General features: G+C 41.1%; 1 protein-coding gene across 4 annotated transcripts in view; it reads right to left on the minus strand.

The window, feature by feature from the left end:
- Window positions 1-20631, minus strand: part of RAP1GDS1 (Rap1 GTPase-GDP dissociation stimulator 1) — a 107746-nt gene extending 87115 nt beyond the window's left edge. For 2 of the 4 annotated variants that reach the window (XM_075421475.1, XM_075421473.1), the window contains exon 1: window positions 20366-20631. In XM_075421475.1, the coding sequence (XP_075277590.1) occupies window positions 20366-20369 (4 nt within the window). In that variant the 5' untranslated portion in view covers window positions 20370-20631. The remainder of the gene's footprint in view (window positions 1-20365) is intronic. The other 2 variants (XM_075421474.1, XM_075421476.1) reach the window with 2 other exon arrangements.
- Between the last annotated feature and the right edge of the window lie 960 nt (window positions 20632-21591).

Consider the following 21591-nt stretch of genomic DNA (forward strand, 5'->3'; position numbering starts at 1 on the left):
CTTTGACATTATCTTCCAACTGTTGGCTGTGGACTTAATTAAAACTAGCTAATCCAGTGTTCCAAGCCATAACATACATCATTAGGACCCAAAGAGCAATCTACTACAGACAATAAAATAGGTCTGAGCAGTGGAAAAACAGTGACTAATCTAGGAAAAGCATGAAGCTTTGAGGAAAGGCTATACAAGATCTAAGAACAGAACATAACTACGTTTCTACACATGTCCTACAATTACTCAGTGCTACATTTTTAAAGGTATCTTGGCAGATTACCTGAAGTTGTCACTGGAAATTAACAATTTATGTAATCTGCTTTTGTACTCTCGGTCTGAAAACTTAAATTTTCACCAGTTAATAACTTTTCTTTGGTTTGCTACTGTCTTTTTGCATGTGATCATGGGATACAAATTGTACCTGCCTGCAAATGCATACCATTCTATAAGGAAGTTTAGACTTCGAGCATCTTTCTGAACGGTAAGCCCTTTAAAAACTCTTAAAATACAGAGACTTGAATTTCCCAGTCCTTTTTCCAAGCTAAGAAATTGTGCTGTCTGCTGGATCTTCAAGCAGCTAGTTTCAAATTCAAGGTTGACCAGAGCACTCTAAACAACCCATTTTCTCCTGGTCCAGTAACTGACTTGAGCTTCTCCGTACCATGATGTCCCATGCCGATATAGTTCCCTTAGCATGTTAGCACTGTGAGAAAATTCCAATGCCTGACACTGTACAGAACGCTAGACCTTGAAAGACTGAGGGCTCACACAATGCACTGCAACGAAACCTCAGCAAGGACAGTAAATATTCACCCTGATATAATCATAAAGGTCACTTTGTATTCTATTCTTTTACATTTTATATAGCGATGTAAACTCCATATAAACAATACATCTATCACTGCTAAAGTAAAGCTTAAAAACAAATGGAAAAGAAGTCATAAATGAAATTAGCTTAGCTGTTCCTAACTAAAGAGACGTAAGACATTGTTACACAACAACACTCATGCAAGTTCCATTTTCCTTCTTGACAACAAAACAGATATCCTAAGCCAGCTGATCTACTACACTTGTCCCTGCAGTTACATTTTATGGAAGCATGTAGTTTTCCCTCAATTTTCTATGCCAGCAGAAGGTTTAGCGTTGCAGCCTCTGCGTCCTCTCAGACTGGGGGACTTCACAATGATGTCCCAAATGACACATATTCCTTAGATTTGAAGTCTTAATGGTGGTTTATGCTGCTCTCCAGAGAACTTTCAAAATTTGCTTTTGATTTTTTTTAATTTAATTTTCTCAAAAATGACAAAGAAAAATGACTACTTTTAATTACAAGCTACATGATAATTACAAACTATGCATTTAATCTTTCAGCTCTAAAAATATACTGTTTGAATTTGATGAGTGTGTGCAAACAAGTTCATAATGGAAATGACCTGCCATTTATGCTATTGTTTGGTTTTCAGTGAAAGTTTGTTAGAAAGAGATTGGATGCAAATCTAATACATGACTCTAAACCCCTTTATTTACAAACGTCTTAAAATTAAAAATTCATATGGTGGTAAGTACTTGTTTGCCTGTATTCTCCTACTAAAGTTACTCTTGACAAAACATTTTTGTTTCAGGGAAGGAGGGGAAGAAAAGGGTACGACACAAGAATGTGCCTTTCTTCCTGAAAACACAATTTTCAAAACCCATAATTCAAAAAATTCCTTTAACCACAGATGGGCTGTTAGAAGTGTGACAGTCTCCTCATGCCTTGGAGAAAAAGACTTTTAATATTCTCTAATGTCAATGAAGGATATGAAGGAAATTAAGTCAATCCTGAAAAGCACTGCCTCTTGGCTGGCGAGACTGTCTGATGCCACTAGTTCTTCAATTTAGCACAAATTACCAAAATGACCTCAAATCAGCAATGTGCACTTTGTAGGCAGATTGTGGTGCCCACTTATTGTACATTGAAGACTGGATTGTCAGTATCATTCATCTATAAACTTTTAGGGCCAAAATGTACTCGCGAGTTTGTTTTTAAAGGTATCATGTACTGCCTTAAACCTGGTGTACTAAGATCAGTAGACATCTGTGGTTAAACCCTCTAGTGATAAACATTTACCTATTAATGCAGTTATTTGTTCTCACTTAGGAATGCATAGGAAGCAGAGCATCAATAAAAACACTGCAGTGATAGGATCAGCTCAGATGCTCTCTAGAGGAAAAGGATTCAACTGAGTTTTCATCTACGACTGACATAAAATTGCAGTCTAATCAGAGAGCAAAATTAAAATGGCGCACAAAATGCTTAATATAACCCTATTTTAAAGAAAGATTTCCACAAACCCCACTAGTATTCTGCATGACTGCTGCATTTATAAGTGATCATTAACCTCTGCACAGCATTTAAGAGCTTTATCTAGTAAAAAATATACAACAGTGACAGTGCAGTAAACCTGATACTGATGTTCTAAGGCAGCACATTACAGTACGTATACACAGCTGGGTAAATCATAATCCAAATGTTATAGGCCTCAAGTATTACCTCAAACCACTTTGATGAACATTTGAATGAGTGAGAAAATGCTATATGTTTTGACTGAAAATATCTTTTTGAAGAAAGACAATCAGTGCGTATCAGGGGAAGAAAGATCTCCAAAAGAAAAGGCTACTTTATATGTCTTAAATCTCATGAGTCTTAATTAAACTATTAATTCCCCATTCTGCAATCAGCTGTGTTTGGATAACATCCCAAAAACAAGCAAAATGCTCCCAAGACACATGTATTTGTAGGAAGCTCAATAGAAAAAGGCAACCAAGCTTACTTCTTTTTCCAAAAAGCAATATATTTTAAAAGACAAAATATTTCTGCAAAATGCCACTTGTTACATCAAATTGCAAGTCATTTGTTTCCCGCACAAGCAGGATTTGAGCGTGTTGCGAAGTGGAGGACTGCTTTGCTTTAACTGCTGAACAACCTCTCTCAGACTAAGTAAAGTGTCATATTGACAGAAATTGAAAGGAGTCAGGGTCTGCATACAATCTGCAGGTCTCAAGAATGAAGGGCAGAGCTAATAGCCGATGAGGAGGACAAAAAAGTCCTTGGGATGTTTCACAAGGGATGCTAGGTTCTGTGACAAGTGGATACAGGTGCAAATGTTACAGCCCCCAAATCAAGAATGTCCACTGTACTCTCAGAGACATTTATTACGCTGATGAGCAAGCAGATCTTGACTGACACTTAAATCACAGCAGAAAAAAAAAAAAAAAATCAGTTTTATACATCGAGATGACTCTAGGAAGCCTGCCTCCCATGGTCCCATTCACCTGTCACCAAATTCTGGAGAAATTTAACCTTTTTTCCTTTGAAGTTCCACATGCATTCAGCTCAAGCCTAAACCCAGAACTTGCCTAGTCATCTCAGGCAGCTTAATAACCAAATTCATGTATTAGCCTTCTCAGGATCTCTGAGGCAGTGACTCTTCTTTGCCCTTCTTTGAATGTGCGCTGTACACACAGGCAACATAGGAATCCTTGGAGAAAGCCACTAGCATCCAACAGAAAGTAGATGGCAAAAAAGTTAAAGTGCCATTTGCACATTAGCCTAAACATTAAAATAAACCAAATCCTATCCTCTGTCTGAAAGGATTTAAACACAGTTTCCCAGAAACATACTCAGATCAGATTTTTGTATTTCTCATGTGAGGACTGAAGCACCTTCTGCTTCCTTTGTTGAGGTATATTTTATATTAAGCAGTCCTTGGATAAAACAAATGAGTGATCACAGCATAAAGTGCTGAAACTAAAAAACCTCCACCTTTCAAAAACATGCCTTGACTGATAGGCTATGAACACATACCACTATCTGGCCTGGTTTTCTGGTCTGAGGGCACAGCTTCAATTTCAGGCAGAGAAAAAGCCTGGACTGTTCTCTTTCCTGCGTAAATGCATGCCTATTCCAAGGAAGAGGAAGGTGGTAACTCAGTTGGGCCTCTTCCTCCATTCACATTTGAAAAAAAGAACAAATGAAGGTTCAGATTTTCATATAAAAGGTGCAGGCATCCACCTCTAAGAAATAATTCCATGCCCTGGGCTTAAGCCAGAAATTGTGCTGATCAAAAAATAGTCTGCATATTAATTATGGGTGGTTTCCTGCTGGGCTGGGTAGTCGATCCTATTCTGAACTCTCCAGGCACTGTTTATTTAGAGCCAAAACTCCTGGCTCAGGTTTCCGAATACCACACTAGGAACCAGCACCTAAAACCTAGAGCATACGTGTAATGCCGTCCATCCTCAACCACACATCTGTAGAGAAACTTCTACTGCAGTAAGTATTTCAGGATATTTGTGTTACTTATTTTATGCCATTTTGAATCATTGTCTCAGAGAACTGTATCACTGTTAACTGCAATTGTGCTGTTACATTGGTCTATAATGTCAGTAAACTACCCAACATAGACTCTTGGAAGGATTCAGCTACTGATCGACTGCCAGGCCTTTTGCCACTAGGGCTGAAAGATGCAGTGATAGTTCAGATGGCAGAGATACAGAGAACAGAAGTCAAAACCCAGCATGATTTTCTGAGAGGCGATTTCCTGACCAGCTCCTGCATGTGACAAGGATGCTGCAGCCTTTAGCATCACTGAGTGCACTGAGGAGTTATTTATGGACTGCATGACAGTCAAGAGACACTAAGAATCTTTGCAACAGTCTGTTAATAGTCTGAAAAGCTCCAACAATATGCCCTAGCCCATTCTCCACAAGGCATCTTGCACCAATGTTAAGGAGCAGCACAGTCCTCTCTATCTTGTACGTTTATAGTGTTTGCACCACGAAAATTCCTCTTGGTCAGCATATATAACTCCCACAGATGCCAGCCACAAAGGGACCACAGTTGAGGAAACAATCTCTCCTATTAAGTTTTTGAATTATGTTTTTCTGAAACTTAATCTTCTGAATTATAACTAGTTCCTTGAAAGTGGAAGAAAGGGGAACTAGAAAAAAGAATAATTCAGAAGTTGTCACACGTTACAGGGAGAATACTTAGAGACTCATTTCATGGAATAGATGTGTGGATTATGCACAAGCCAAAATCTGCTGTCAATTTTAACTACTGTTGGTATGCTGAGGTTTTAATGAAATTAGAGGAAAAGACCAGGATGCTTCTGTATCAGCTTTGCTGCTGGCCATATTCCATTTGCTTCCAGAAGCTGCATATAACAACAAAATTTTTAAAAAGCATTATCTGGTTTAATATCCTTCCTCTCCATTTTATTAACATACAAAAGCCTCATATGGAATGTTATTTAGGCAATACTAATTAATACAGTCAGCAATTGACCCTTGAAGCAATATTTGTCAGGAAAATTGCTAATGTTTCAGCTACAAGCAGAAGATGAAGTCTTTCTCCTTCCTCATGTCCCATTGAAACCGGCAGCTAGGCACAACGAGTGGTAGTTTGGTAACTGCTGCTAATTTCAAAACCCCTATAAATCCAGCAGATGACAGGACATGCATAGCTCCTTCTATATCTCATTTAGATGTTGGGCCTTCTCAGAAGAAACGCTCCTTTATTCTCTGTCAGCACTTTCTGTGTCTAATCAGAGCTGGACTCCTCTACGGAAAAGATTACAGGAAGGCCCAGAGGGAGGGAACTAACAAACTCTGCTAGCACTGAAGAATGAAAAATACCCCAGGAAATGCATGTCTGTGCATTGACACCCTTTTATACTGAAGTTTGTTTTCCTGTGAGTAGAAGCCACTGTGATAAGTCCTTGAAAAACCAGGCAGTTATATCCCACTAGAGAAGTATTAAATGCCTCTGTAAAAAGGAATTAATTCTCTGACCTAGCCGAGCAGAAGTTTTGATTGTCCTGTTTCGGGTCTACACCATAGGTGCTCTAGAGTGGTAAAAACAGTGGCAGATGCTACCAAATAACTCTGCTAGTGTAGACTCATCTGCCTTGGAAAAGCTTCCTTTTGTTCCAGGTTGATAAAAATTTATTACCAAAGATGAACGAAAAGAAGATTTAGAAAGAATAATACACAAGTAAAAGCACAATGTGTTGGAATAAATGAACCTAAGTTAGTTAAGGGCTTTGACCTCTACAGTTGAGTCAGATATAGGCCATGACAGACAGATTGTGGCTGTGACTAAACTGGGGGACTTGTAAGAGCTTCTAAGTATGTGTCCTGGCTCATATTCCACGTCAAAGAAAGTTCAAAGTATGCACTAGCCCCTGCTTAGCTGGAAAGGAAAATGGACATGTAGACAAGGTGGGAGCTACGGCATGCTCAGTAGGGCTCTCACAAGAATGACTGGGACATCTGGACCCAATGGTTTCCTGATAATTGCTCCTGCAAGTCAATCTCAGTGCATTTCCCATCAGCTAAGTAAGTAATGTAGCACAGAAAAAGCTGAAATCCCATTTAGGCTACACCTGAGAATCCGTATTTCATCATCAGTGTGATTCTGCAGAATTAAGTCTGTTGGGTGTGTACAAATTAAGGTTTGCCATCCTCTATTCACTTGCATTAAATACTCCCAGACATTTTTTCAAGTATATAGACTTTTTTAGATTTCCTAGAGTTGCAGACATGAAGTGTTTATCAGTGCTTTACTTAGTATCAAGCAGTCAAATGTGAGTCTACACAGACTGGTCAAACTGCAGATTCTGAGTATGCACTTTGAAACCAGTATAGCCTGAAGGTAGATATACATTTGAACAGGTGTAACCTTTTGCAGACAACACTAAATTCGGGGGAATGGCTGGTATATCAAATAGCAATCTAGAGGCACCTTTCAGAAACTTGGGGACTGGATCAACAGAAGTCTCGTGAAGTTCAACATGGATAAGTGCCAAGTTCTTCAGCTAAGGCAGAATAACCCCAGGCATCAATGCAGGCTGGGAACAAACTGCTGAAAAGACCCGGGGGTTACAGCGGATGCCAAGTAAAACATGAGGCAGCAGTGTGCTCTCAAGGTAAATAAAGGAAACTGTACATTGGCTATATTAGAGCTTGGCCAGCACATTAAGGCTCTGCTTGATGCCTGGCAAGGATTTGTGTGTCCCAGAGTTCTTTGTCTGGTTCTGGGTGTCCCAGATCAAGAAGGATACTGCAAAACTGGAGAGTCTAGGACAGGGCTACCAAGATGAGCATGTGCCCACAACACATAACACGTAAGGGAAAGCTATGGGCTTCTTTAGTCTAGCAAAGAGGAGGCTAAGGGTGGCCTGCAGCTACCTGAAAGGATGTTACAAAGACTACAGAGGCTTCAAGTAGTAGCTAGACAAAGTCATAGCTGACCTGGTTCTAGTGTTGGCAAGTCCTGCTTCAAAATCCTTCCAAATGACAATTCTGTGTTTCTTCTATGATTCCATGAATCTGTTCAAATTTCAGCTCAAAACACTGTCACTGTTTCTACCACAGGGCTTATTACAGTGCCTCCAAGTAGGACATGCTTATTACAGGTGCATCTGAGTCTTGCTGTGTGACAGAAATACAACTGCTTGGTCTTACGAAAAATTCGCAGAGCACAGATTGGAAAAATCCTGATCTGACTATTCCTGCTATCTAACTCTTGCATAATACATCTCTTCCTTTTCCTTCCAAACAGGTAAGTACCTTTTTGTTCTACAAAACATGTCGCAGTTTGGGGCTCAAGAAGAAAAATCCTCAAACACGGGTAAGAGAGGACTCCTTTATATGTAAAAAATTGTTTCCTTTCTCTTACTAACATACCGTTAATTTTTATTGTGAGATGCTTGTCTGGCATTTACTCAACAGCTTATGTATTTTTGGTACCGCTTGAATTCCCACATATGAGCAGACAGACTGTGATTGTAAAATATCATGGAGGCTAAGTCTTACTATTGGGAAAAAGCAACTTCAATATGATGCAAAATCATCTTGATTTGGTAAGTACTTTGTATTATTCCAGCAGAATCTGAGCATAACTTTGAGAACAGAGATGGACTCCCTTTCACTGTGGTCTGCAGTTGTAAAGGCAAATAAAAGGAGCTTGAATGAGGCTTGCTTTCTGTAGCAATATTTTAATACCGAGGAAAGGTTATTAATTATTTCTCTCTCTGAAAAGAAAAAAAGGATTAAAAATGTGACTTCTGGTTAAAAAAAATCTCAAAATTTATGAGGTGACAGTGTATATGACAAATGCAACAGAAGTACCAGGCAATTTAGTGAACTGTTTACCAGTAGAACTATAAAAGTGTATTCACTCTCCACATTTCTATGAAAACAAGTGGTTAGGAACTTCCCAGCCTATTCATTGTTGGGAAATGATATGTATATAATAAAATAATTATCAAAATACCCAGAAACTTTACATTTTGAGGTGAATAAAGAGTTGTGGTCTGAACAGAGACCTTTGAAAATGCTGGGTTTAATTCTAGCTGTCATTATGACACCTTTCGCACCTTGGTATCTCTTTTAATGATGCAGTATCACACTAGAAAACCACATTTTAGGAGCAAATATTTTCACATATATCGAACCAATACCTCTTTTGCATAGCATGCCTTTCATTTGTTAGGCTACTTGTTGACTTTCATGTTTCAGAGTTCAAGGTAAAAATCCAATTTTCACTTCTTGGCTATTTCTCTATCTGGGTCAATAGCAGCCTTCTGCAATACATTAACTTTAAATCTTGCATAAGAATGGGAGTAGAGAGGAAGACACCTTCTTACAATCTACTATCTTGGTCTTGTTTCCACTTTTTTAAAGAAACAGATGGGAGGGGCTAAATTTGATTTTGGTTTTATTTCCCTGCTTCACTTTTCATATAGTTAAACACAATATTATCTTCACTCTCTTGCTTAAAAGACTATTTAGATGAATTAATGTTTACAGATCCCTCTGAAAAGGATTTTTTTTAATGATAGAGCGCAGTGCTCTTACCTTTTTAGCAACTGTCTGTCACCCATGGCCAACACATCTACCTCTTCTCTCTAATGCATGAGAAGTCAGATTTCCTCATCTGTGTCTGACCTGATACACTGAACTGACTAGTCTTTTGAGAATACAACTCCCAACTCCCTTGTACCACAAATTCTCCAGTGTACCAAACACCTGCAGCTTTTTCTGGCTTCCCCAACTGTGAGTCACTGCAGCCTCAAAACTGTATACAGATCTCAAAACTTTTAATTCTACTAAACCATTATGAGTACTTAAAAAATAGACTTCAAGTCATCTCAAATATGAAGGCACCATGGGCATCATTTATTACCCATCACTTTATTACCCATTATCCTATGGTCATTTAAGCCCAGGCACAATATAAAAGCTACAATTTGAGCCAAATTACCATCTTAAATCAAATTTGTAGTCACTTTGTGCATAATACACGGCAATAAGGAACGGAGGCCATAATCTGACTACACAGAGGCTTCAGCAGCAAAGCTGGTTTCAACAGATTACCTTTTCTAAATGCTCTGCAACCAGGTCACTTAAAGCACTGCAATACACTGTCATTTAAAAACTACAATACACACTTAAACCTGTCATTTGATAGAGTTTGCTGTATTCAATTTAAAGAAGTCATGTCGGCACTGAATAATTTTTACTTTCATCAAATCAGTGCCTCTCTGTAAGCCCTGTGTTGAGTTGCAGATCTTTCACGTCAGAGCAACCAGACTTGTCTGATGGTTTTATGTTACCGTTGGACTGCATTAGATGAAGCAGCAGAAACCTCGAGAATGAAAAGATCGAAATTATATGCTGAATTCTGGGGAACAAATCAGTTCCACAAATACAGAGCAGAATAGTATGCTCATGTAAACAAGCAGAATTTGGCTTCTGAATTTGCACTGACCCAGAGAACGTGTTAGAAGATAACACCCAAGTCCAACACATCATTGATCCACATGATCAAAGCCTAAGAAGTATAGAATCTTTTACTGTTATATAAATACAATAACCATAGTGGCTATCAAAAACTTACTCTGATTGTTCTTTGAGTGGCCAAGAACTAAGTGTTAAAACAAAAATCATATAACCAAAAATACTTTATTTTCAAATTGTGACCAAAATTAGAAGAGGCCTGTTCTGTTACAACAGCTGCTTTTACAAGAAGTACATGAGTCTGGGGAGATGAAAGAAGGAAAAAATCAGGAGCTTGCAAGAATTCCTGAATTTACAAGTTTGATATCTAATCCTTGATCTCAGAGTTACATCTCTGTCTGCCCAGAGTCTAATCTTAATCTGCAAGCAGGCTTCTCAGCATATTTCTGATTGTAGGAAATAAGTTTCTGGTAGTGGGAAAAAAATTAATAGGCTCATCTATTTATTTTTTGAGACATAAAAAGGGTCAAAAACACCCTTTCCAAAAAAGCCTGCCAAAGATTAAGTAATTTTGTAAATTGTGCCTGTTAAACAGCTTTCAAAATATCCAGCAAGTTCTTTATGTACAGCCAAAAATGCTGTTTTGTTGATGACCATTTCTGATTTTAGAAAAGAAAGCTGTTTAGTCTAAATAGTTGCTAAGTATGCTGGCTTCCAAGTGACACTTTGCTGTTGTGATCACTTAAGTACAGAAAACCGTTCAGAACTAGAAGAGCTAAGTACACTAAAAACAATTCAGTTTTTATCAGAAAGCTTATTTAATATGAATTTAAATAAAAAAAAAAGAGAAAAAGTAAAACAGGCCACCCCTTGCTAACATGAAGTGCTGTATTATCTAGGGCATTTCTCTCTCCAGCCATCTGTTTTGAACTGGGTACATGCGCTGAACTCATATTTTATGTTCACAAGAGAAGTCTTCCAGTCTCCTTCAGAGTCTGTATAAGAAGTCTTCAATTCTACGTTGTTCTCAACAGCCAAAAAAAGAACTGTGATGCCTTCACCTTCTCGTAAAGGGAGAACTTACGGTCTTCATAAAGATAAACAAGCACTTCAGATCATTTCTAGGACGAAGATGCATTCTGAAGAAGCGTATTGAACTGCTTTTTGTTTCTCTACACCATTCTTGCCTTTGGAGCATTAAGTGTCCACACTCTTAATACGTGTGTCATTAGAAGCATAATGTGTAGCAGTCTTGCAAAGAGGGATTCCTGACATTTTCTGGGAATATCAGAAAGCATTGAAAGCTATCATCTAATGCCTACCAAGTGAGTTTCTGAAGTAGATTTCTGAAAACATAATTTTTCTTTTTCCCTATGCTGTTACAAGATACAACAAAGGTCACTGTATGTATATTAACAGCTTATGACACTGCTTACTCTTCCTTTTACAGGAAAATGTTCTAATATGATGATCTCCATGTTAAATCGGTATCTTCTTTGATATAATAAATTATATAAATTATATAATTCCATCAATTTATAAGAACAATCAAGTTCACCAAATAATTTCTTTATCATGAGATATGGCTCCTTCTTCATTTGGCAAGTTCCTTCAGATGCTACATGTTAGTATAGCATCATACCTATTAAAAGACATTTTAACAGCTCTTCTTATGGTCAAAATCGATCCAATGTCTGATGCTTTTCCCCTAACTGTATAAACTGGAGAGACAATATTACTACACCTTGAAAGGATGGGGTGATACATGCCATTTTACGTAGTTTCACCAAAACAGGACAGTTCAAGCTCTACTACAGCTGAGTCAGAAAAGCAGGATCCCAATGACTTCAGTGGTACTCAGTGTGGGCTTTGTGTGGGTCCAAGAATGTTGTATAAATAGCATTTATATGAATAACGCCCAGTTCTGTATGATTTCTTTCCTAAAAGATACTTTCTTTCATATATTTTCACTTATTGTACAAGTACATAAGGCAAAACCGAAGCATGATGATATTAAACTGGTTGTAAGCAACTGGTATTTAACCGAAGGGAAAAAAAAAAAAAAAAAAAAAAAATCACTTCAGCTCTTGAAACTAGAAAGTGGAGCACCAGTTTTTCAATTCTTCCCCTAACAAAGATAGTGGAAATGGCAGACAATGGAAGAAGCTGTTGGATATTTAATTAATAAAGACAGAACCAGAGGAGGAGAGAGAGGGGGAGATGGGAGGAAAGACAGAAAAGAACAGACAACTGGAGGAGGTAGAGAGGAAGAAGACATAGAAAACTGGGCAATAAAATAAAGGGGCCTGAAGAAATAGGATGGCTGTGGAAAAGAGTGTGAAGAGTAAGAAAGGACTCAGGTAAAACAGAAAAGACGAGAAGCAAGTAAGTACATTGTAACATCAGATAGAGAAGTGTGGTTTTTGCCTGGAAAGCACAGGCTGTATTCTGGGCACTGCTGCATGTAAATATATTGATTAGTATCTTTGATTGGACTGTAGCACTATCTTGCTGTAAATGGGTGATGGAACTTGCATTGTGAAGGTTTAAAAAATACAAAAAGCCACCTGTGAACCTGCTTGGTTCCTTTCAGCAATGCCTTATGTACATGTTCCATACCTTTCACTCCATTGCCACCATTTCCCCGCTTTTCCTCTAATTCCATATGGCAGGAGCCAGCATGTCTGTATATTCTCCCTGAGCTTCGTGGAGAACCAGGTAAGAAAGAGGACTGCCCAACATGATTTGCAGGATGAGAACGAATGTCTTTGTAAAAATGTCTGGTATGACTAAATGAATTTATAAATCCATTTAATAGGCTTTATACAATGAATGTAAAACAGAGCAGTGTTCTGTTTTGGTTGGCCTTTTCTTCCCGCCCATAGAACATCCTGATCCTAAAATCAGTTCAACACATAAGCACAGGAGAGGAATGAGGAAAAATAATGGCTGCTAGTTACTTAAGTGGGGAGGAAAAAAAAAAAAGAAAGAGAGAAAGGTAAGTGTGGAAAGACATTGTAACTGTTCATAGCTGCTACCACTCCTCTTGATGATCACTTTCATCACTCACTGTATTTCCCCTTAAACTGCTCAGTGAAGTTCCAGAGCAGTGTCTGAGGCATTTGTTCAACAGGATCCTAACATGACCAGCAATCCAGTGACTTCCAGTGTGCACATCGGAATATTGCTGAAGGAAGTGGCCAGAGAGATGAAGATGCTATTACCAAGTACACCGGATTGGGAAGACTGACTTCAGTCAGTTCCTCCAGAGGCCCAGGAGGGGCAAGTTAAACAACGTGTGGACAGGGAAGATTTAGATAAGAAAGACGCATACAATCCTGCTTTGGTTGTAAAATCCTTCTCTCTTCCCATGCTTTGTTCTTGCTGTCAAGATAAAACAGCATTTTGATTTAAGCAAATAATTCCAAAGCCTTCATGTAGCACAAGTAGCTACTTGGCAGTACTGAACTCAAGTTATGCCTGCAGGGTACTGGGTGCTGTCAATTGCAAGCATGATGGGATTTCTCCATAGAGAAGGGACACAGGAATGAACTTAACAAGGCTAGAGAAAGGAACAGGTGTGCTGCTGGCCCTGTAAACAGTTGCATGTACTCAGAAGGTTGCATTTTAGGCTAGAAATGTTAAAATAGTCCCATTAATTTCAGTCATTTCCAACATCAAAGTCAGGAAGTGTTTCTAAATACGTTCCCAAGAGAAGTTCCTAGCTGCCAGAGAGCAGGCCACCCTCAGCAACACACAGACCTCCCCAGCCAAACACTCCACTCACCCTAGAGACCATAAAGGCTTGCAGGTGGTCATATTTTATGTGTTTTTATATTTATGTTAAATAGCTAGGCTAGCAGAATTTTCACTTCCATCCACAAAATGTTATTACAGAATTAATCCATACAGTACAATGCAATTTTAGTTTCCAGTTGGGTATAATTAAGGACAAAAGGAGTAGAACGGAGTTTGTAAAGTGCTGGGTATGACAGAGTTCTCCTCCAACTGGAGACCTCTAGTGTATGGAAGACAGGATGAGAGAAGGATGAGTATTTTGTTATATCTGGTTTGTGGTTTTTTTTTTTTTTTTTGATTGGTGTATTCTAGATGTAAAGACATTTACTGAAAGGTGAAGAATACAATAAGGAAAGGGTTTTCAACCGCAGGTTTTGTGCCCTGATGCTCCCATATTAGTACATCAGGAAGGCCATAAAAACGCACAGGCAGTTGACAGTGGATATACAAACTCAAGGCTACCAGGAGATGCTGAGCTGTCGCCTCCCCAGATCTCCCAAACATAGGCCTGTTCCCCACAGGTTCACTGGCAGCCCTGACAAATTTCTCCAAGGTTTTGTTCAATCCTTGTCATGTCACCCATCCTGTACTGCTTAGCTGCTCTCCTCCATGAATCTCAGCCTTCTCACTCAGTCTCCATCTCCCTGTCCAGTCTTACTCCCAAGTACATTTGCAGAGCGCAGGCAGTAAGCCTGAAAGCAAGGCTGCTACTCACCACGCGAATTTAAGCACCTGCTTATCTCAGTTTAGTCAGATACTGAAATGACTTGTCAAATCTGAGTCAACTGACAGGAAGGGTCAACAAAAAATTAAAATTATACACAGATTTTGCACTTTTTTTCAAAATTACTGTGTCTGTCAGGCTGGCAAGTACCAATGGATGGAACCAGCCAATGAACATAAACAACACTGGCCAACTTTCACGAATCTCCCTGAGCTATCGCTAACACAAAGAACAGGTCAGTGTTTTAATAAAAGCTCAGATTTTATTTATGCCTCAGGTGTTCTTATAATACATGACTAGGAAGCAGTAAGCTTGTAAGAGCTGTGAAATATGAGGAAAATGGGACCCAATATTGAAATTGATCAGTTAAAATACTTCCTTTGCAAAAGTGTGATTCTTTTTCTTTTCCCTGATTTTTACATATGTAAATGTGATTTTTATAAGAAGTTTGCGTCTAACCTAGAAATGGAAAGCATGAAATGAAAGCACCTCATTTATTTTAAACTGCAAATTTTAACACAACTTTGTACAGGCATCTACATTGTCTCAATTCATGCATGTTTTGAATTCCAACTACTTCAGACATACGCACATTTACTCCCTGACATTTCTTCTCAGAATTTGTGAAGATGTACCTGAAAATGCTTCAAAGCAGATATATTTCTAAGACACATACCTTGTCAGCGCACCCTTATACTTGTACAGTTAAGGTATGCTGTATTTATTTCCAGGTCCAAAACAATCCTACACTAAATTCTGTCTTCTATCTAGAGCTAAATGAACAGCAGTTATCTGGTTTATAGATTTGACAGATTCTTCTGGGTATCTGCCAACTTTGTAACTTACTGGAACTATAGCTTAAGGATGGTATGAGATCACTAGTGTTCCTGTACAACTTCAAAGCTCCCTAAAGTAGAACCATGCAACTCTCAGGCTGAACAAATGTCACCAGGCTGTGTGCACAGTTTTGAGGCTCCTTGGACCACAGCCATTTGTTTCAGAGAGTTTGCAAATTCTATTAGGCATATCTGGAGCACACGTAAATCTTAATGCACATCAGCTATTTTTTTTTGCACTAAAAGGAACTTCAACATTCAGAAGTCTGTGGCTTTTAACTATCATTTTACTCTACCAAAACAAATTTTGTTTGGTTGCCATTATATTGAAATTTGTAAATCAAAACAATTTTCTAGACCACATTTAACAAAAAGAGGCCCTGGGAGATTGTCCTTGCAGTGAAAGCTGCTACTTATAAAATCCCTTACTAGGAAAAGCTCCTTGTCTAATTGAAATTCAAACTGTCATTTAAAAAAATTCTCCATTAGCTGGAGAACACACATCAACATTTTAAGACTCCAAACTTCCAGAAGTTTAGATGTAGTTTCCGGATTAAAATAGATTAGGAACAAGTCAGAATCTGAAACATAATGCCTCCAACAGTATCAAGACAGCAGGGGTGCTCATTTTCTTGAGCACACAGCATGCGAACAGACCCAGGTGAACTAGTCAACAGTGGAAAGTGGGTTTTCTCTTATGTAAGTAACTGGGTCACTGTTTAATGTCCCTTTCTCATCCGAAGACGTGAACTACATCCTGTGACAGAGTTACAAAGGGATAACAACCACCTTTCTTGACAGATGCCGTAGATGAATCTCAAAGAGCTTTCTCTCCTGATAAACAGTGATGACACCATTTTCCTCTTTGTTAAGCAAATACTAGTTTACATTAATATCTTTTTTCCTAACAAATAAATAATTAAATCCTCAGAATCTCCAGAAATAAATCAGCTTTATTTGAGGAAGATGGAAAATTATAATGAGTCTTCTCAAGGACTGTGAGCAGCAGCCAAATGGTACTGCAAAAAAAGAGGGTAAAAGTTATCTGATTTTATTTACATTCATACCCCAACTGTTTTCTTAACTTGGGGGGGGCAGAGCAGAGCTCCTAATTTCGTTCTCCTATTTCTGTCCTCTGTTGTTCCATTCATCCATTTTTTATCCCTGTCTTCCTTCTGTTTCTAGTATTCCTCTCCCTCCACGCATTTCCCTTAAGGGATTTTTGTTCCCTTCTATTCTTGTCTCTTGTCTTGGTAGCTTTCTCATTTCCATTATTACTGCTTTGTTTCCTTCAGGTTTCAGCTGTTCCTTTGCCCCTTCTCTTTCCACTTTTATTTTGATGCTACAGAAAGCTAGAAGTCCCTCACAGACTTCTGAAACTACCTCTGAATAGTCTGTTCTCAGGAAACATGATCGTGAATGAAGCCTTTAACCTAAAGACAAAATTGGTTGGTTTCAGTCTCACATAATAACAAAAGATCACAAATATTGACCTGAACACAGGAACAGTTATTCATTAAGGAAGGTCAGCCAGAACTAACGTAACCTCCCTGGCTGCTTCAGAAGCACACTTCAAGGAACATTACTGAAGCAAAAGAGATGCAGTCTAAAAGCAGTTTCCTCAGTGTTAGTGTTTTAAAGACAAGGCTTTTGCCAAAATCAGTCTCGTTTTTAGGAAAAGCTAATGCAACATATTTTATACTAATATGCCAGTGTTGTTAAAAGTCTCATTGTTTTAGCAAAAACTTCAAAAGAATTAAAAATTATCTTTCTGTGCAATTGATATATCTCTTTTCCAAGCAGTTTATTAGGCTGACTTGCACCTCTTACAAGCAAACTAGCAAAACTGCTCTCAGGACGAAAGACCTTTTTTCATTAGCTTTCATTCCTCTCATGTCTGAGCCTACTGATTACATTTTTTTATTAAAAAGCAGGCAGGTTTATCCCTATCTTTGTGAAAGCAATGCTGCACACAGCCATGCCTGAAGCTTCACACCCTCCTGCCTCTGATTTCGTGAGCCAATGTCCGGAAGACAGGCAGTGTCCTGTTGCACCCTGATCTGCGGTTCAGTTTGGATTGGGTGTTTCACAACCACCAGGCTGACTGACCCCAACACTTGATACATAGTTGCATTCTTCAGGAAAACTGGGAGATAAAACTGAGAATATCGGGAGGAGAGGGGCAATATAAATCTTTGTTCTAACAACAGTGTAACTAAATGGATAGTACTTAAATAAATCCATCTACATTATCACCTGTATGCCTTATGTATCCTGTCATTGGGCTATTACTGCTAGGTATTGTAATAAGTCTTGCAAGATGCTTTGGCAGTTTGTTGCCCAGCTAAGCACCTAAGCATATATTAAGCTTCATCAGAGCAGAGGCTGTCTTCCATTTCCTGCTAACAAAACCGGTAATCTCAAAATGGTAGAAAATTTTTATGAGCTTTCACTATTACAGATCATTACATTGACACTTCAAACAAACTGATCCATGCCATAAAAAAAAATTGTGATCTGTATTTGTATTCTGTATACAAACTCTCCTGTATGGTGTTTCTCCATCTCTTGGGGCCAATGGATTACTGCTGAGTGGTCAACATGTAATCAAGTTCCTGGTTTTTATTTTATTAATTTTCTTCTGTGGAATAACTGCAGCCTGCTTACAATAGCTTGTTTGCACGAATATACCAGTTGTGTTTTTCAAGGTTAAAAACAAGAATTGCCTGGGGAAAGGTGCTATTCATTGTGAAACTAAAGCATTACATTAGTAAGCGAAAACTAAAAACCCGTAATTGTGCTTATAAAAACAGAAGTAAAGTAGTGGTGGTGCACATGTCATCTGAAGTATTCAACGTGCTGTACTGCCAGGAGTACTTAAGGCAATCTGCCTCTCAAATCCAGAAGTTGACTATTGCTTAAACTGTACTGAGACACAACTTCAAAAACCACAAATGCAAGCAACAAAAACAATAACTTCTGAAGGAACTGATATTAATGAGAAGAAATCACTATCCTCTAGGAGGTAACAGCTGCCATGATAATGTCTTCAGAAAAATACAGGCTTGGAACCAGAGTGGCAGCAGAGATATTTGTATACAGTAAAGATAATGCAGATCCATGTATACAAAACAAGTTCCATTTTATATCACTAGTATACAAACCAGCTAATACCATACCAACCTTCATAAATACAGACTAGACCATATGTTTAACCATAAGACATTACTGCACTCTCTGCACAAACGCTTGTTTGTTGAGCATTATTTATGGAAAGACTTTAAAGGCTATGGGAAGAACAAATTCATCCTTCATTTAATTCTAAGGATTTTCAGCTTTTATGCAATGCGTTACCAAAAAGCATACTATAAGGTGAACGAGGGAAGCTAGTGTGTTGATTGTATGAGCTTAAACATAGATCTTAAACATGGCAAGTCATTATATTAGTCGCTAGCCAAGGTGAAACCGATTTCAGTCTTTGCCATTCACAACAAGATCTGCTGCAGAGGCTACTTAGAGTTTGGCTTGATTTTAAAGACATTGGAATCAGGCCCTGATATATGAAGAAGTGAGGGGGAAAAAAATAAAAGGTTCCTCTGTATTTTCACAAGCAATCTCTCTGGGCAGTTATGAACAGGTGCTGAGAGATTCTACAGGAAAATTATTTCAGTCTTCTTGAAAATAATTGGAACTACTCTTCCTTATGTAGCAGATTCTCAAGCTGTTGACAAACTTGCCTGCAACTGAAGCGTAGTCTGATCTAAAAAGGAGTGCTGCACTCATTCTGCACCAGCTTTTCTGAACAGGTTTTAGCTGATGCTCTGAAGTTCTTATTTTTGGAAGCCAATACAGAGTTAGCTACAATTCGACTTTGACCACAATGATGAGATTAATAGTCCTACTTTGTGAATGGAGACAGCAAACATATGCAAACTAAACCCTAGAGTCTTGTCTTTTCAACCCACATGAAAAGAGAGACCTTCACTTCATCGCTACAGTTTTACCTAATTCTGATGAAATCTGACAGTTATTCCTCATGCCTGACCCCGGCAGCTTCTAATTTGAACCGTTCTCCAAAGGTTCCCCATTGCTTTAAAGGAGTTAAATAAGTATTTATCCTCATTTCACAACCAGAAAAACTGAGGCACTGCACCTGCTTCTCTCCATGGAAACTTCTAGTTAAAAGTGAAAGATGCGTGCGATCTGCAAAGAAACGACCGATTTACCTCAGGCCACAGGAAGTGCTGATGTCAAACCCCTGAGCCAAACTCAGGAACTGCCACCTCCTTTACCCCGATGCAAACCACAGCTCCTCGCCTTCCGGATCTGCAACCTCCATCCTACCACCACACTGGTTGTGTGGCTGGCTGGATGGCTGGGTCCTTGGCAGCACAGTGGAGGCACTCCCCACCCATCCTTGGGATCTGCCTTACAGCCAGATTTCCGGGAAATCTGTTTTGCGCTCTCTGTGTAACACCGGGAGAGCTGTAGTTTGTGCAAGAGGGTGAACCGGAGAAGGCAAGAGAAATTCACTGAGCGCTCCGTAAAGACAAATCGCATACTACGCTTCCTGGATTCACATGGCATTTGCTGGGAGCTCCACGCAAGTGGCGGCCAGCGTGACACTACTTAATTTACAATCTTAAGATTAAAAAAAGGCAGAGGTAACATGGCTGCATTTGTAGGCACGAGTAACGCTCTTTCTAACAGGCGGAGTAACACGAGGATCCTCGTGTCTCCCACAAACAACGAACGGAGATTATAAAACCCTCTCCCGAACCTACCACCCCGGCTGCCTCCATTATGCAAACAGCCGCCAGGAAGGCGCCCTAGGGGTGCCTTATGTAACTCCTTGGCCCCGAACCCCCCTTCGCACCCGGGGAACGCACCTTTCCCCCGACCCTCTCGAACCCGGACCCCGGGCCGGACGCTCCGCGGAGCTGACCGGGCGGGCGGGGGCAGAGCCGGCGAGCGGGGCCGGCCGGCGGCAGCGCCGGGGCCGCGGAAACTTTGCGCCGCAGGGGCCGGGCAGTGGCCGCGGCAGCGCCGAGGCGGGGGGGGGGTGGGGCTCGGCGGAGCCCCGCTGCCGTCCCGATCCTCCTCCCGAGCTACGGCAGGGCAGGCGGCCGGTGAGGAACTTGCAGGGGTCGCCTCTTCCCCGCCGGCGGCCTCCGGGGGCAGAGGGGCGGCGGCAGGGGCTGCACCGCGCAGAGCTGGGGCGACTTACCCATGGTGCCGCCGCGGCCTCTTCCTCCTCCTTCACCTCCTGCTGCTGCTGCTGCCGCCGCCGCCGCCTCTCCGCCGGCGCGGAGGGAGGCGTGTGCGCGGAGCGGGGCGAGCGCGGAGCCTGCGTGCGGCGCGGCTATGAGTCAGGGCAGCACATCCGGGCAAAGCCGCCTGGGAGACACCCAGCCCGCCCAGCGGCACCCTGCTGCTGCCCGCTGCCACAGCCGCCGCCAGAGAAGGAAGGGCGGCCGCGGCGGGAGGAGGCGGGCGGGGCCGGCGGCAGCGCCCCCGGCCGGGAAGGAGGCAGCTGAGGGGCGGGTCCTCGCGGGGAGCGGCGGCTCCCGCCCTTCGCCGCGGCCCCGGGGTCCTTTGTTAGAGGGGCTGCGGCGGGGTGGGGCCGCCCGCCGGGCCGGGCGCTGAGAGAGCGAGAGGCGCCGGTCCGGCCCATAGTAACGGCGCGGCGTGGTGACCTCCCCGCAGACTCCCAGCCGCGCTGCGGGCGCTCGAGGCCGTTCCCGCCGCTCCGCACCTGCCCCGCTCCTCCGGGGAGAAGGGGCTGGACACCGGGTTAGGCGGTGGGGGAACGGGCGCCGGGCGGGCAGGCAGGCAGCCGCCTCGTGCAAGTCTCGCCAGAGGCGCCGGCCCCGCCGGGCCCGCGGGGTCGGGGCGGAGGCCGGGCGTGCAGGAGGGCAGGCGGGGTGGTTTAAAAATGGGGAGCGTGACGTTTAAATTAACACTTAAGAATATGGACCCAAGGAGGAGCACTTTGCAAGAAGGGGGGATGAAGCTGCATGGGTGGAAAAGCGGTTTCTGGGTGGGCTGTGTGAGGAAAAGGCTTGGTGGAGGAGCCGCCAGGTGAAGTCCAACTGCCCATGCGTTGTCCTGACCAGCGTTACGAGTTTTACACCCAGAACTGAAAGGCTTCTGCACCAAGTAGCTATGTGTGGAAGGCATTTTTAACCAGAATGTGAATCTCTGTGTTCAGTGTTACCCCTTCCTTTCTGCCCTGGGATACCCAGCCTTTGTAAGGCAGGGAACCGTGAGGAACTGTTTGCTGTTACAGCCCTCTCCTTACAGTGCTTTCACTGGGAACCATTTTTCAGGGGGGTGTGTGTGTGAAATTAAATGAGTAGCTGTTGGAGCATTTTCACTTCTTCCAGATCTTTCCATATCTATGTATTCATAGGTTTACCCAAATAAATCCTGAAGTATGGTTAAATAGAATAG

The sequence above is a fragment of the Opisthocomus hoazin genome, chromosome 5, assembly GCF_030867145.1.
Source record: "Opisthocomus hoazin isolate bOpiHoa1 chromosome 5, bOpiHoa1.hap1, whole genome shotgun sequence".
Taxonomy (NCBI): domain Eukaryota; kingdom Metazoa; phylum Chordata; class Aves; order Opisthocomiformes; family Opisthocomidae; genus Opisthocomus; species Opisthocomus hoazin.